The sequence below is a fragment of the Electrophorus electricus genome, chromosome 11, assembly GCF_013358815.1.
Source record: "Electrophorus electricus isolate fEleEle1 chromosome 11, fEleEle1.pri, whole genome shotgun sequence".
NCBI lineage: Eukaryota > Metazoa > Chordata > Actinopteri > Gymnotiformes > Gymnotidae > Electrophorus > Electrophorus electricus.
The window spans coordinates 13,078,380-13,093,987 of NC_049545.1; the positions used below are offsets into that span (position 1 = coordinate 13,078,380).

Consider the following 15,608-nt stretch of genomic DNA (forward strand, 5'->3'; position numbering starts at 1 on the left):
TTGCTTGAATCTCATCTGATAAATCTGTGTTCACATCGTCTTCCAGGTCTACCTGCTTCTCTTCCTCCACAGGCTCCCGTTATCATCCTCGCTCTCCCCCATTCCTTTCGTCAGTCCGTCCTTCCTCATTTTTAATTTTAAAAATTAGCGATCATAAAAACTGTAACCTCTGTTTTAAAGTTTTCTAACTTCATGTGAATTTTTTTGTATAATCACTTTTTTTTAAAGGTAATTTTTACAAATCAAATGTAATCATGATATAAGTAGTTCTGCTGACAAACGAAGCCGAGATCCCCATTTTAACTTAATTTAGCTGCTACTCGCACGACATTCAGAAAACTTCCTTTACATAAGATATGGTTAGAACAGAAAAAGGTTTTGCTGCCATCTGCTGGTAGACCATTATAATGCACGAAGAAATATGATACCGCCTCCTTCAGCCACGCCTAATCTTTAACAATATTTGACAGGCAGTCAACATGTCAATCATAAGTCAAATCTAGACGTTTCAGTGTATCTCAATTTTCTAGTAGCATGATTTACACACGTGGAATTTTTGCTATTTCAGTTAACCTCAGGCACACTATTCGAAGAGGACTTGTGTGATGCCCAGACAAATGGGTTCAAAACCATCTAAGTTTCCATTGAGCTCACAATTTAAAATAAATATGCATAAATATATTTCTGCATATCTAATACAGATTATATATATATATATATATATATATATATATATATATATATATATATATATATAATCTCCATATGTAATACAGAGAGCATTGTAGATAGTTGTCTTTTATGCTGTCATATAAATTGCTCACAGATGTTTGAACATCAGGAAATAACGATACTGATCAATCTGACATCAACTCAATTTACTGCATTTATAGCATTTACTACGATAATAATCTGCAGCATTTATTCACACTTCCTCAACATCAGGTTAACCAATCTTTTAAATTATGCAATCATTGGTAAATGAACAATGAAGCAACACAGATTGGTGTTGGTTTTCTTGGAGCTTTGTACAACTGAATTATTTGAGGAGCAAAAACCTACTTTTCATGTTCCCATCAAACAACAGGGGAAATACTCGTATGTTATGTTCAATTAAACCCTCAAAAATATACTGAGAACTACTGAAAGTTAATATGGAGACGCTGCTCGAACCATTGATTTATTACAAAAATGCAAGACAGTAAATTCATAAACTGTAATCTAATGGCAAACACAATACAAAAACATACAACTCTATATTGGATGTAGGTCCACTGTATGAACAAGGAACCAACTACAGTGGCTGAAAACCAAAGGTAACGAGATGGACAAGAATCCCCATTAGTTAAGTACTGCGGGAGACAAAGGAAAGCTTTTTCCCCACAGGAGAAGCACGGGGTCAAAGAATAACAACCCAAAAAATCATGTGTAAAAGAATCATTACACTAAAGGAACTAGAAACTAAAGGAAAAGCAAAAAAAAAAAAAAAAGAATTTCACTGAGAACAAAGGGACGAAACAAACAAATCGAAAATATATTAGTACCAAGCATTTGTTTGTTTGTTTTTGACTTTTTTTTTTTAAGCAAACATTGTTCTGAGTGTAATAGTGAAGCCTCATCTGTGCTTGGTTCAGCCAGCTCAGCACCTTTCTTTCACTCACCCAACGGCTTTAAAACAGAGGAATAGTTGCTATTCATTCTCAATTAGCTCAGGAGACAGTTAAGTAGGTTGGGTGGTTATCAACATTGAACAGGACATGTAGAACACTATGTGGAGTGTCAAATTGCAGAAACGGTCAAACGTGTGTGCACTGGCGCTTGTGTACAAGCTTTGGTGACACTCAAAACCATGGAGGGCATCTCGGAACTTTGCGAAGATGAAAAGCTAAATATTTTTGTGCCTCAAATATTTGGAACAGATGGGAAAATAGTATTGGGATGGTGAAAAATTCACCAGGATTACATTTCAACCCCACAGGGTCCCCTTTTTGTCACCCTTAATATTGAACTCCAAATTCACATGTATGTAGTGCTATTTTTTCTATAAGTAAGATAGTGCAATGCTTGTTGAAATATGAAATCCGTTGGCTAATCCATAAATCATGTCAAATCATTCATACCAGCTATACTTTTTTCCTTACTGCAACATTTGTTTCCATTTTTACACATATACAGTAATTAAAAATGTATATATTTTCATGAGTATATTATTTCAATACATTCATCATGCACACACACACACAAACTAATTGTTAGGACGTCACGGTTTTTAAATGCATTCGATGTCAAACATGTTGATGTCTGATCCGCAATTTGCAATTCTGTATAACCTATATGGATTTCATATTTTGACAAACTGACAAGTATCCTTTCAAATATTTTGCTCTTTAATTAACAGACGAAGGAAGAACATTACTAAAGAACCAAGATCTGTGCAAAGCACACAAACTGACTCACAATCCGATCTGTTAATTTTGGAGATATTGGAAGAGAAGAAAAAAATCTCCAAAGGAAGCTATTCTACTTGGCAGGTCAGAACACGCAATAAATTTCAACCAACACTTAAACTTGAACCAACAAATACAAGTCACTCTGTATGTTGGAGAATATGTAATCATGTTTTTTTTCTGGGGTTTTTTGTTTGTTTTTGGTAATTTTTTTTTTATATAAAATCAGTTGCCAAAACTAAAGGTAGAAATAAAGAAATCAATCAGCTGTATCTGTTGGTTTAAGTTGAAATAGGAGAGAGTACCCCAGGATCTCAGGTCAAAAACAAGAAAGTTCTGAATATTCTGTGTGTAGGAACACAAGGCATCAAAGCCACACATAACTCAGCATGTTTAGGGGAGCAGCACTGCTAATCACACAAACCGCTAGCTGCTCTCTAATCAAGCCTGGGTCGAAGCCATTCTTTGCTACTTTTATTCTGGACTTTTCACCCCAGTCTTTTTTTTAGATATATTTATATAAGTACTTCATTTTGTCCACCCAAGTGCCAGGTGTATTTAGTGCAAGGACCCAAAATATGTAACACCTGCACCACCAAATCTTTTGTCATGAATGACTACAAATAAAAGGCAGACATAAATAACACTTCTAAACCGGCAAAATTATTATTACTCTGCCATCAAATCAATTATCCCGAACTGTTATCCAAAAAAAGGGAATGTCAACAAAAATATACAATTATTTTACTTTACACTGCCAAAATGGCCTCCAACAAGAACAACCCTGCCAAAAAAAAAAGAGAGAAAAAAAAAAAAAAATAATAATAATAATAATAATAGTAATATTGAAGCCTATTGCTGACGACACACAGCCAGTGACATCACACCCACTTCACTATGAGAGCAATGCCAAATGTATCTGTCCTTTATTTAACAAAACAAGGAGAGGTGGGGAGAACAGAACTGAGGAAGAAGGGGGAGATATCAGCTGTCCAAGGACAGTCCCGAAACTTGGGAGTCTCTCACTCAGACTCAGACTCGAGCGGGGCGCTCTCGTCGATCACTCTGCCCCGCTTGCGCTGCCTGGGGTCGGCCTTCGGGCCTGCGTGCACCTTCTTGTGGCGTGAGAAGCTGGACGAGTGCACAAACGTCTTGCCGCAGTGCTGGCACTCGTACAGCTTGCCTGAGGCGTGCGTTTGCTGGTGCTGCTTCAGGTTGGACAGGCGCACGAAGGCCTTCTTGCACACGTTGCACGCGTAGCGCCTCTCGCCGCCATGCGACGGCTCGTGCCCAGCGGGGCCGCCGGCGCCAAAACGCCGGCCGTCGCCAGCCGCCACCGCCGGCCGCTTCTTGCTGCCTTTGCCGCGCTTGCTCTTCTTGCAGAGCGTGTAGCAGTTGGGCTTATCCCGCGAACAGAGCTTCAGTCGGATCTTCAGGTCGGACGACTTGTCCAGCGCGTCCTTGCCCTGCGCGTACGAGTTGAGCAGCTGCCGCACGTGAGACACCTGGTGCTTGGACAGGCTGGTGGAGGTGCCGAACACCATGTCGCACTGCGTGCATTGGTACTGCTTCTCGCCCAACGCCAACTTGCCCTCAGACACCTGCGGAGGCTTCTTCTTCTTCTTCTTGCCGCGGCCAGCCGGGCGGCTGCGCGGGGGAGCGGCGTGGGTGGCAGGGGGTGTCGCTGTCGGATACAGCACCTTGAGCTTTTTGTCCAGGCCTGCTTTGTGGATCAGCCGATGCCGAGACAGGCTGGAGCTGTGGTTGAAAGTCTTGCCGCATGTGCTGCACGTGTGCAGTCTCTTGGTTTTGTGGCATTTCTTGTGTATGGCCAGCAGCCGCTTGCCATTGCACCGCACCCCACACAGGTTGCACTGGAGGAACTTCTTGCCATCGCCCGACTTGTTGCTCGATTTAGGTGGGGAGGGGGCGGGGGCCACACGGTCGCCCGCCGAGTGCATGTGTAGGTGGCGGGCCAGGCTGGACGAATGGCTGTAGCTCTTGCCACACAGGTGGCAGCAGTATGGCCTGTCTCTGGAGTGAGAGCCCCCTTTCTCCCAGTCTCCTTCTGAGCCCTCCTCCTCTTCTTGCTCCTCCCCAACCAGCTGGCTGCTCCCCAGCTCCATGGACTCCTCCACATCTGAATCGCTCTTCACCTCCTCTTCCTGTGAGGCAATCAGGCTGGTCTCTGCATCCCCACACCCGGGGTACACGGACTCGTACGGCGCAAAGAACCTTTCTTCCGGCTCAGTTTTCACCAGCTGGTCCGACACGAAGCAATTGTTCTCATCCGATTCCTTTTTAACGCAGGATATGGTGAATTTGGACCCAACCTCAGCCCATTTAACAACATACTCAATGGGTTGGGTGTCAAGCTCCACGGTGATGAAGTCCGCACCGAGTGCGTCCGGCTCCGAAGAAGTCAGCTCAGTTTCTGTGTCCTCCATTACGGCTGATCTTCAGTGGTCCCCCTGTAGAAATCTTGATGAGGTATGTACAGTGCAGTTTACTCCTTTTCACAACTTCAGGTCACGTCTTAGTTATTCCTGTACAACAAAATGAGAAATAAATGAGTGTATATTAAAGTTGACAGGACAAAATGAAAGAGTATCATTTCAAAAAATGTCCACCTTCTATCGGTTACTGTCAGCACAAACAACCAACTACAGAATACAGTATTAGCATCTACACCTTGCAGGTATACTAAAGCTTAAACTGCAATCAATCCTATTGAACATATTACCAATTATTAAAATAGCTTGTATTTTACAAACAAATATGGACCACCCCTTTGCTACTGCAGTCTTGGGTCAAGTCTTCAATTACGTTGTGATTAAACTAGAAATATAAACTGTTCCACTGAGTAAACATCCAGTTTTACAGATATGTGAAGCGAAAGCGACTACGGAGAGATGATTTCCTCATAGTGGGGATGCCTCGACATAACTTACATCTGCTGTTGTGCAGGATATAAATAAGTGTAAAACAACATGTTCCAGTTCATTTTTCCACGCTCACCATGGTTTCGTAATTCCGACTGTTAAGCCAGTTGTCAAAAGCCCGCGACAGTTGAAGCAAACAAGCAAACAAAGCATTGCAGTGACATACAGGAAATACAACAGCGCAAAGCCACGGCTGCGCGGCATTCTGGGAAAAGATTAAATGGGCTGTTCGGCTGTTCCCGACACCCTCCGACAGCCATTACGGTCTGTAATGCCGTTTCAGATAACGTAATTGACGTTTGTGTACACCATGGGAACACATTTAACTCTGAAACATTAGGCGATCGCATAAACTCTCTCTTATACACCGCCCTGACCTTGTCGCAGCGCGGAAGACGCGGTCCTCATGCACAGGCTGCTCAGATCATTCTGGCCTGGATTCAATCGGCCCGCCATAAATTGCGCTCAACATCATACACGGACGATCTAAGCGTTTATTCAGCGCAACGAAGCCCGGATCGTCGCTCCTAAATTGGATGAATCTCCGCCGATTACACGCTATATCGAATAATAACTGTTCCTTGAGTATTAAGTGTGATTAAAGGGCTTTCGTTGTAGGCTTACTGAGCAACTCGTCTGACAGTGCTCATCTTCTTACGCATGGTGAAGTGACAAACGAAACCCACAATACCCGCTAAACCTCTCGGACCAAAATCACACGCTGGAATGCAGATAGATGCAAGTAGTTTAAGGAACGAATAAGACACGTTCCCTTTTATCAGGACACAACTTACCAAGCCATGGAAAAAACCGCCTTAAAAGAGGACGAACTCAGTGTGTTACTGACTGACATATGGCCAGTGTGCTTGCATGCCATTACTGGTCTCGCTAGAAAACAATGAATGCAGAAATTTCACAATAGAAATTGGAAACCAGGCGACTGTATTACACGTAAACGCGGCTGTGGCATCACGCTTTCCATTCACAGTGCAAATGCTGATTAGCTGATTTGGTAAATATACGGATGTACACCCACCTCTCTGGGTAGGTTGGAAAGATAATGTACTCGAGTTTGAAGAAATTACCGAGCGACTGCCCTGCAAATTGCTGTTTTTGTCCGCGCAGTAATCTGACTGCTCGCTTCTGCCGCACCTCTGCCAGATCATAACCGATGTCGTCACGACTGTCAATTTTTAGCCGCGTTCACCACTGATCTAGCACAATAGGGATTGACTCGACAACCTCCTGCGTGACCTACAGCCACTCGGTGATCTGCAGTTCTGTTCAGGAGTCTGGCCAGAAACAGGCCTGTTGTCGCAAACTGTCGTGAACATCGAACGACGCTCATCTGAAAACAATTGGCTAGCTACTGTACAATGCACAGTTTGAGCAGGAATATGCGCTGGCTGTTGTTAAATTATTAGATAGGTAATTATTTATTTATGCTATACTTCATGGATTGCACGGAGTACTCTCATATTTTCAATTTTCAATTTGGACGACAGTTCGCTTTACGGCAAAAGGGGAGGAATAACAGTCTTGCCACTGCCAGTCAACGTGATCAAGGCTTAGACGTGATCAAGAATTAGCTATTTAAAATTTGTAATTTGGTTGTGAACCTCCGAGAACTACGAATAAGGATTGCTTAACTGTGAACGGTATAATGCATTACATGTTCAATGCACTATTTTACTTTGAATATTGTACTATTAGTTAGCCAGCATGTGTAACCTAGCTTAGCTGCAGAGCAATTCAGGTAGCTAAATAGTTACTGCTGCGACTTGATGGCTGCCTAACTTTGACCTATCGAAGTGGATTAAATATGTTGTCTTAATACCTGTTGCTTTGCAAGTATTCATCTATCCGAGAGATACCCGCTACCAAGAAAGGGAAATCGAATTGACCTGTGCGAGACATATCTGAAGATGGATAAGGACCCTGCTGGATCGTCACCTAGCGTCGGGTCCAGGGGCGGAGGAGGTCTGGGCGGCTTATTCAGACCAGCAAGTCCGGGTTATTCCAGTTCAGAGCTGGCTGGTGTGCCGTGTAAGTAAATTAAGATGAAGTAGCACCTATGGCTCTCTGCGCCTGCTACTTCCTTGCGTCCGATTGCTTAGCATTGGGGTTCATGATCATAGGAATAACCCGTTGTGTTCTTTCGCAGTGACAGGAATGAGCCCCCTCTCGCCATATTTAAATGTCGACCCCAGGTATCTTACCCAGGTAAGAATAATGACAGTTTAAAGGAGCACGGGACTCCATAATAGTGTCCTTTAATTCTTTTATTACATGCCATATTTCTAGGTGAGCTGGACCAACATAATGTTGTTACTCACCTGTATAGGATGTGGATGAATTCATTTTGCCAACTGGTGCCAGCAAGACCAGAGGTCGCTTTGAGCTGGCTTTCTTCACAATTGGAGCATGCTGTATGACAGGTAAGTTCCCATCACACTCTTACAAATTGATCTGTGTCTGATTTACATGGTGCTATAGCACAGTGGATAAATACTGTCCTAATGTAATGAGTGGTGCAATAGAGGTAAATAATATGAAATGGTTCATATCACACATAAATCATTTTAAATAAAATTATAAAATTGACTGATCTGTTTATATGTACTTCCCTTGTTTGCAGTATGCTCTAGTGATGTGATTTGAGTTGTTTGACCCTCAGGTGCACTTTTTGGAGCCTTCAATGGGATTAGAATGGGACTGTCTGAAACCAAGCATATGGCCTGGTCTAAACCTCGAAATGTACAGTGAGTATAATCTCATACTAATAAATGTATGCAAGTTGCTCTGGATACATGTGTCCACCAAATGGTGAAAATGTAATAATTGACAATATTATGATAAACATGAATAAGAATTATTGCTTATTTTTGACATCTTTACGCCAAAGTTAAATGCCAAAATTTGGCATTAAACATTAATTTAGATAAAGCTTTGCTAATTTAGATCGAGCTTTGTTTTGCTTAATAGTAAAAAAAGAAAAAAAAAAGTATTTGCGATGCCTGTTCTGTTGGTGTCGTTTCATCTGTATTTGTCTGATCCAGACCCTTGGCTCACGCCGAATCATTATTAATGACTGAGCAGGGCTTTCACGCCATATTTTATTGAAAGGAATGATTCCTGTGGCCAAGGACATAGAGATGAACAGTGCCGATTTCACAATTTTGCTGTTTTGGCCATAGAAGACCTTTGCCTTCTGGTGCTCTCAATTCTGTTTGTGGTATTCAGCCATTAGAGGGCAGTGTTTAACATGCTTTGATGTTAACTGCTTTGGGCTGTAAATGGCTTTAAGTTTCTTTGGTACATTAGAAGACTTGTTTACATAATATGTGTGTGTCTCTCAGTTAGTGAAGGCTTCATGAACAGGCTGATGGACATGATAAAACTCTGCCTTTGCATCTGAGATGGCTAATGTCCAGCTATGCCTTCATAACAAGTAGTAATGTAAAAATGGAATTCAAAGTCATAAAAAAAAACCTTGAATATAATCTAGCACATTTTGAAGGATAGAAAACAAATATTAGAATAGAAATGGCTAGCCATATAACTAGTGGGATCTAAATCATCGTTTACACATCTGGCCAGTTGAGAGAGCAGCAGATTTCTGGAAGTCTGCTTTGCTGCCATAGGGTCTACTGCAGTGCGTGCAGAGCGCAGCTCTGGATAAATTGCTCAAGGAAGCTCTTTAACGTGATCTGTGTCGGACATTTGCCCAGAGCTATGTATGCCCACATCTAGTGGTGTTACCCAGCTAAACATTTCACTGGAGCTCTAAGCAAAAAAAAACCTCATTTACAAACATTTCATCTACATTTACTGACCACTTTATTAGTTACACCAGTCTGCTCATTCGAGTGGTCCACAGCCCAAACATTTGTCAACTAGCAGTGATTCTGGAGTTCACCGTCTGACCACTGATAAGGATTGCTAGCACAATTCGTGCACAACAGATGGGATGTAGACTCTTTAACCATCCACCTGCTAAGCATAGCTTGAAGGTGTAAGTGTTTCCAATGAAGTTTATGTAATTCTGGCCTGAGAACCTTTGGCCTTCACTGATGGAATGACGCAAACAAGAACGTGCAGATTCCGATTGATTGGTGGAGCAAACACAGCTGTGTGTGAGTGACCTGGACCACACCAATAGCACATGTGCTTAAATATGCTGTTATGCATATGCAAGGGCAAAGTCTGCCTGTTTGCTGCCTTAAACACACACAGACTCTTCCTCTTTGAACAGGTGAATAAGATATGATGATATGTGTCACAGGTCAAGTCACTATAAAGAGCATACTCTACAAATGTCATACAGGCAAGACAAGGGAATGGTAGCCTGGTTAGACTCTCATGCATGTTATTTAAATGGTGCTAGGGACTGTGTGTGTGTGTGTGTGTGTGAGAGAGAGAGAAATATAATTAGCGTCCCCTCAGTTTAGCATGATTTATTATTATTATTATTATTATTATTATTATATGATTCATTATGATGTAAGTGTGTCATGTTAAACTTTTAAAAATCATTTGAAGTATCATGTAATGTAAAAATATAAGCCATTGCTTTCACAGTGGCAGTCAAGATGTAGGTCATTTGTGACATTGTTAACAGGAGTCAGTTTAGTCTTTTCTCTCTGAATCTGTCTCTCAGTGTCATTATGTATTCTGGTGGAAAGATATTGCTGTGCCCTCCCCTGCAGAATGCTGAACCTGGTGACCCGGCAGGGTGCGACTTGGGCGAACACTCTGGGTTCACTGGGTAAGGTTGAAAGGTTACAATTCACTTAAGCAGTCAGTTTCACCAACTCTGAGTGCATTACTGAAATCGTAGGTGTATGCAGCTCATTTGAATTGTGCACTGAAACCCTAATAGGTCTGTTACCTGAACACACAGCCATTCCATTGTTTATTTTTGTTTGTGTGCCTAGCTCTGTTGTACAGTGTGTTTGGGATAATCATAGAGAAGACCAGGGGAGCAGAGGATGACCTCAACACTGTTGCGGCTGGGACAATGACCGGCGTCCTCTACAAATCCCCAGGTAAGGGGTTAAAGAGGCATCTCTCCATCTGGCCCCCGTTTAGAAATGAGACAATTTCCTGTGAGGAAATTTGCAGCCGTGGCAAAAAAACTGAAACGCAAAGATGATCAGTGGAGGAAATGAAGAGCGACAGAGCGGCGTGAGCAGCGTCTCGCTGCTGCAATGGTGGGTCACTGTGCAGTTGATGGGTAACTGATCAGCGCTCGGTAGCATTTGATTTCCGGGACGTAGTAATATTGTTCAGCGGATAATATGGTTACGCCAATATGCTGCTTGACTGAACTGGAATTGGTCTCACTCCTTTCAGAATTTGGCTCAACCCAGGAAGTAAACTATAGGCACATTGATTTTTATTTCCGACATCAAATAAGTGGCACGGAAAATAGTTTTTCTATTAACAAAAAAACGTTCCCTTTGCAACATGAGGCCCTGCTGATTCAGCTCTAGGTTATAAGACACAGGTGCGTGATGAGCCAGACAAACAATTTGGTACGTTTGCATGAAGTTGCACAAAGTGTCCCACACCCGCATTCTGCCTTTGAGGATGCTAAAGATCACTGATATCTCATTTTCCAAGCTAGCACTCTGGTCATGATCCGTTACAAACACAACTTCCAATCTACACACGATTTAATGCAGTTCAGTAGACAGAAATGGGCACACGGGCATGATCACACATTCAGATCGCTTGCACAGCAGTTAGGAAGCTATGATGTTAGCCAGAAAATTGCTTAAGATGGAGTGACTTGCAAAAATTGACTCAAATGTTCTATGTTAATATCAGCATCAGAATTTTTTTATTTAAATTATAGAGAATGTGGTCTTCCAATTTATTTTCCTTGTTTATTATAGCATTACAGTTATTATAGTATTATAGACAGGTGTGCGAACTAGGTAAGTGTTTGTAGGTTGTTTTTGGGTTATTAAAATCTGAAACACAGGTGTACTTAAAGAGCAGTGTTTTCTTTCACTAATTTTAAAGGAGCCATAAGTAATAAGTGGTAATAATTAATAAGGTTGCCAGTTCAAGCCCCACCACTGCTGAGTTATCACTGTTGGGCCCCTGAGCAAGGCCCTTAACCTTCAACTGCTCAAGTTGTGTTCAGTCAGAATTGTAATGCACTTTGGATAAAAGCATCAGCTAAATGCAATTTTTTGCAAAACGAAGTAAACAATATTTATGAAAGTGATTATTATTTTAACCATTTTTCTGTTAAGTGCAGCTCATGAGCCATGTTATGCTTCATAGGAGTGGGTCCTGCACATGGAGGTAGCCACATTTAAAATAGATTTTGTACAGAATCTCTGAAACATCCAGGCCACTAGGTGTCAGTATAAAGGTTGCTTCATAATGTGCATAACTTATGGTTCATATTGAAAATATCTTGTATATCTTTAAATCAAAGTGTGTAAACTTCACAAATAATTTAAAAAAATCTGAATATGTTTACATTTTTTTAAAAAGTATGAACTGAAGCAGTAGAGAGAGAGAGGGTGTGAGAGAGAAAGCACTCCCTCACCTCCAATTGTGGGGTGGGACATGCTCCCCTCCCCAAACCCACTTTATCAGGTCCAAACACTGTTGCAGTATTCAAAAAAGCACAAGTACTAATGAGGTCATATGGGACTTCAGTGTGACTGCACGAGCCTGCTAGGGAGAATATACTCCTGACTTCCATGCGCAGTTAGGAAGTTGAACAGCGATTGGTACATGACGTATTTGGGGGGGGGGGGTTGTGAAAAGGATTCCAGGCAGGCTGAATATTTGTAAGCTGGAGGGGAGAAGGGAAAACAAGCCAAAAACACTTGCCCAAAAAAGCTTTGAGGAAGTGCGCTAGGAAAATACCTTTTCTGCTTTACATTTGGAGTTGACTGGTTTAAAAGGCATGAAGGCTTAAAAGGCAAACTCTGTTCTGGTTCTGCTAGTATGTTCCTCATTGTGGAATGAAGAAAAACCAAACAACGGATCAGCAGCCTACCCTGGAATGTCCTAGCATTCACTGCAGCAGAGTCCCCCGAAAGGAAACTACAGGAAAGTGAGGGGATATTTGCCAGTCAGCTGACAGGGGTGGGTTGGAGTTTGCATGCAGATAATACGATGACAAAAGCAGCAACCAGTTTGGCATCCAGCTGATTTGGAATCTGGCCATGGTCAGGAGTTTTCTGACTTAACTTCCATGCTGTGTTGTCCTGTCATGCCAGCATAAACACTTTGTCATTTTGTTTTCCATAGCATACGAGAGATGTTATTTTATCTTATTGTGGATATACCATAGTAAAGCTATTAAGCCTTTTATGTGATTTAGTTTTTTTGTTTGTTTGTTTTACAGGCTTGTTCACATTAAAGCTCAGTCTTGTTTATTTTATTATTTATTTTAAACTGCAGCAGGGTAACCCAAACATATGGACATGCAGATAAGATGCAGTTTTATAGCATATAAATACTGAAAGATTGTTCAGTGTTGCTATATTAGTATTGAGTTATGTGGAGCTGGTTTTGGGAGACACATGACAGACTTAAAACAAAACAAACACACACACACACAAAAAAAGGAATGAAACTTAAGCCAAAGTGAAACTTTTGTCACAAATGGGCATTTAGGGGAAACAAGTCCAGCTTGCTGAATGCAGAAGTTTAAGTGCACAACGATAAGAATCAAAAGAAAGGAAAGGAACAGTCCAAGAGGTAGCTGTGTACATGCCAGGGTGCTGAGCAACCCTCTGGAGTAGGTGTAAAAGCCCAGGGCTTTGAGTGCCTAGCCACAAAGTGAGTGGTTAACCTCAGAGTGGATATAGAATACCCCAAAACCTGTTCTAGTATGATTCATTTGTTTGATCTTTTGGTATAGTCTGAATAATACCCCCTTGTTCAAATTCAGGACATGTGAACAGCTGCTGTTTGCAACCTTGATTCTTTAGTAATACGAAAATGACTGGGTTCAGCATCCTCGAAATGGTGGATCGGGTATTTGGGCAGGGAACTTGGGTCTAAGCCATTACGTAGCGCTTAGCTCATAACCCCACTTATCAAGACTGTCCCTGGACTGGGTGTGGAGCACACTCTGCTACATGAGAAGTCTATCAGATTTTATGCCTCTCTGAGTTCAGAATTTGTTCCCTTGAAGGAATATTTGTATTTCCTTGCCATTTTTGAGCTGACCCTTTTGTGAGTAGCTCTTTGATAAATTCTGCTTCTCAGCTGAATGCTATGTTATCTTGACTGCTTCAACATTCCAATGTGAGGAGCGTAAGAATATGCACTATGTGAACATGTCCTGCCTCTTTCACATGGCCTGTGAGTCTTCTGACTCATTGCTTGGATTGGCACCAATACCCCTCAGGATGTCTCATGGAGCCTTCTGTTGCACATCTTGCTACCTATAAGAAGTAACTGTAGGCTTGAGCTTGAAGGAGTGTGGTAGCTGTGTTGTTAATAGTCATTCTTCCACCTCTCTCTCGGGTGTGTGTGTGTTTTTCAGGGGGCATCCGTGGAGCAGTCCGAGGAGGTGTACTTGGACTAGCACTTTCAGGACTTTATGCCGTGTATAATAACTGGGACCACCTGAAAGGCACTTCCCCCACTCGCTACTGAACCAGAGAGACCAGAGTAGCCATGTTGTTACACAGACCCTATCGGTGTTTAATTTTGATGGGAATCTAAATTTCTCGACACATGCTGCATTTCATTTCATCATACAAGGCCATTTTTTTACAAACATGAGTAGTACTGGAAATGCTTGCTGGGCTTGCTGGGTGTAACTTATGCCTGTGAGTGATCCTTCATGATGCAATATATTTTGCAGTTGAACCTGGAGAGAGGCCCCATTTAACTGATCTGTAGAATATATATATTTCATACCTGCCATTTCTGGTGCCGTTGACAGGTTTGTGTGTGCTGTCACCCTGGCCCCCAGCTACATTGAACTCCAGCCTTTCACTCTTTACAGTTCTACAGCTACTCCTCAAAGTGCAGCTGATCAAAAGTGTCACAGGATTTAATGTGACAGTCAATTCAGAAGCCATTAAAATTAATTAATCCATATGTGAATTGATAAAGTTGGTCTTATTTAAATATAATAGAGGCTTTAATACTAATCATTACATACATGAATGCCCATAGTCAAGTACATGAAAGTGAAGGATGTACAAGCTGCATTCCCTCTATGCTTTACCACATTTCTGTGTAAATACCCTATTAAAGATGCCATCATGCAGTTTACACTGGTCAGTGTTTATTTCAAGTCTGCTATGCTGGAGTAGATCCAAAACAACCAAGGAAAAAACATCAGATCTTGCGTAGTGTCATGGTGAAAAAGCACTTGTCAAATGCATGCATAAACAACTAAAGTGAAGTCAGGTTTCAGGAGTTTGCAATCATCATCCTGTCCTCTGTTCTTTGACTGCTGTAGTGTTCATTGGCTCCAAAAGAAAGGAAGTCTACCCACATTTTCCTTCAGACATTATTAGTCATGAATAATTTTAAAAATAGGTCATCTCATTTCACATGCAAGGCATACTGTAGCAGGTGCATGTTGTGGACTCTTAAAGGCAAAACATGCATTTAGCTGCTTTCACTGCACAGCTTCAATAGTAGTCATGGCCAGAACCTGAGACTCACACAGATTTTGGTTTTTACAATGTTTACTGCTTCAGTTTGTTTGTTTTTAGATTCTTGTCAGATATTTATATTGTATAATGAAGTACAATTATTTTTCATAAGTTTTTTTGTTTGTTTATTTGTTTTTTTTACTTTACCAGTTTAAGCAAAGACTTAATATTTAACAGTGTTGACCCTTCTTTTTTAAGACTTCTGCAATTCGCCATGGCATGTTGGATATCAGCTTCTGGGCAAAATCTTGACTGATGGCAACCCATTCTTGCATAATCAGTGCTTGGAATTGATCAGTTTCTGTGCTTTTGTTTGGTCACCCTCTTTTGAGGATTAACAGGTCCTCAATGGGATTAAGATCTGGGGCCTTTCTAGGCTTTGTACCCAAAATTTCGATGTTTTGGTCACTGTGCCATTTTTGCCTTATGACCTGGTTCTCCATCATGCCGGAAAAAGCATTGTTCATCACCAAATTGCTCCTGGATCATTGGGAGACATTGCTCTTGGATGTTTTGATACCATTCCTTATTCATGGCAAACCCACTCCCTGCAGCAGTACAAT

At 41.5% G+C, this 15,608-nt stretch overlaps 2 protein-coding genes across 8 annotated transcripts; one reads left to right on the forward strand and one right to left on the reverse strand.

Moving 5' to 3' along the window:
* Positions 1–1,167: 1,167 nt before the first annotated feature.
* On the reverse strand, positions 1,168–6,557 carry LOC113572752 (zinc finger protein 135). 6 transcript variants are annotated; one of them, XM_035531525.1, is made up of 3 exons: positions 6,426–6,557; positions 6,184–6,277; positions 1,168–4,993 (listed from the first exon to the last, which is right to left on the reverse strand). In XM_035531525.1, exon 3 carries the CDS (start codon positions 4,892–4,894, stop codon positions 3,470–3,472), a length of 1,425 nt encoding a protein of 474 aa, XP_035387418.1. In that variant the 5' UTR covers positions 4,895–4,993; positions 6,184–6,277; positions 6,426–6,557; the 3' UTR covers positions 1,168–3,469. The 6 variants fall into 6 exon arrangements, with proteins under 6 accessions (XP_035387418.1, XP_035387417.1, XP_035387421.1 ...); XM_035531524.1 differs by lacking the exon at positions 6,184–6,277; XM_035531528.1 differs by lacking the exon at positions 6,184–6,277 and having other exon boundaries at positions 6,475–6,547.
* A 171-nt stretch (positions 6,558–6,728) lies between these two features.
* Positions 6,729–14,656, forward strand: timm23b (translocase of inner mitochondrial membrane 23 homolog b (yeast)). 2 transcript variants are annotated; one of them, XM_027002565.2, is made up of 8 exons: positions 6,729–6,817; positions 7,242–7,435; positions 7,554–7,612; positions 7,734–7,827; positions 8,067–8,151; positions 10,099–10,157; positions 10,327–10,437; positions 13,917–14,656. In XM_027002565.2, the coding sequence occupies exons 2-8, from the start codon at positions 7,315–7,317 to the stop codon at positions 14,027–14,029; spliced, it is 642 nt and encodes a 213-aa protein (XP_026858366.1). In that variant the 5' UTR covers positions 6,729–6,817; positions 7,242–7,314; the 3' UTR covers positions 14,030–14,656. The 2 variants fall into 2 exon arrangements, with proteins under 2 accessions (XP_026858366.1, XP_026858365.1); XM_027002564.2 differs by having other exon boundaries at positions 6,777–7,047.
* The last annotated feature ends 952 nt before the right edge of the window (positions 14,657–15,608 follow it).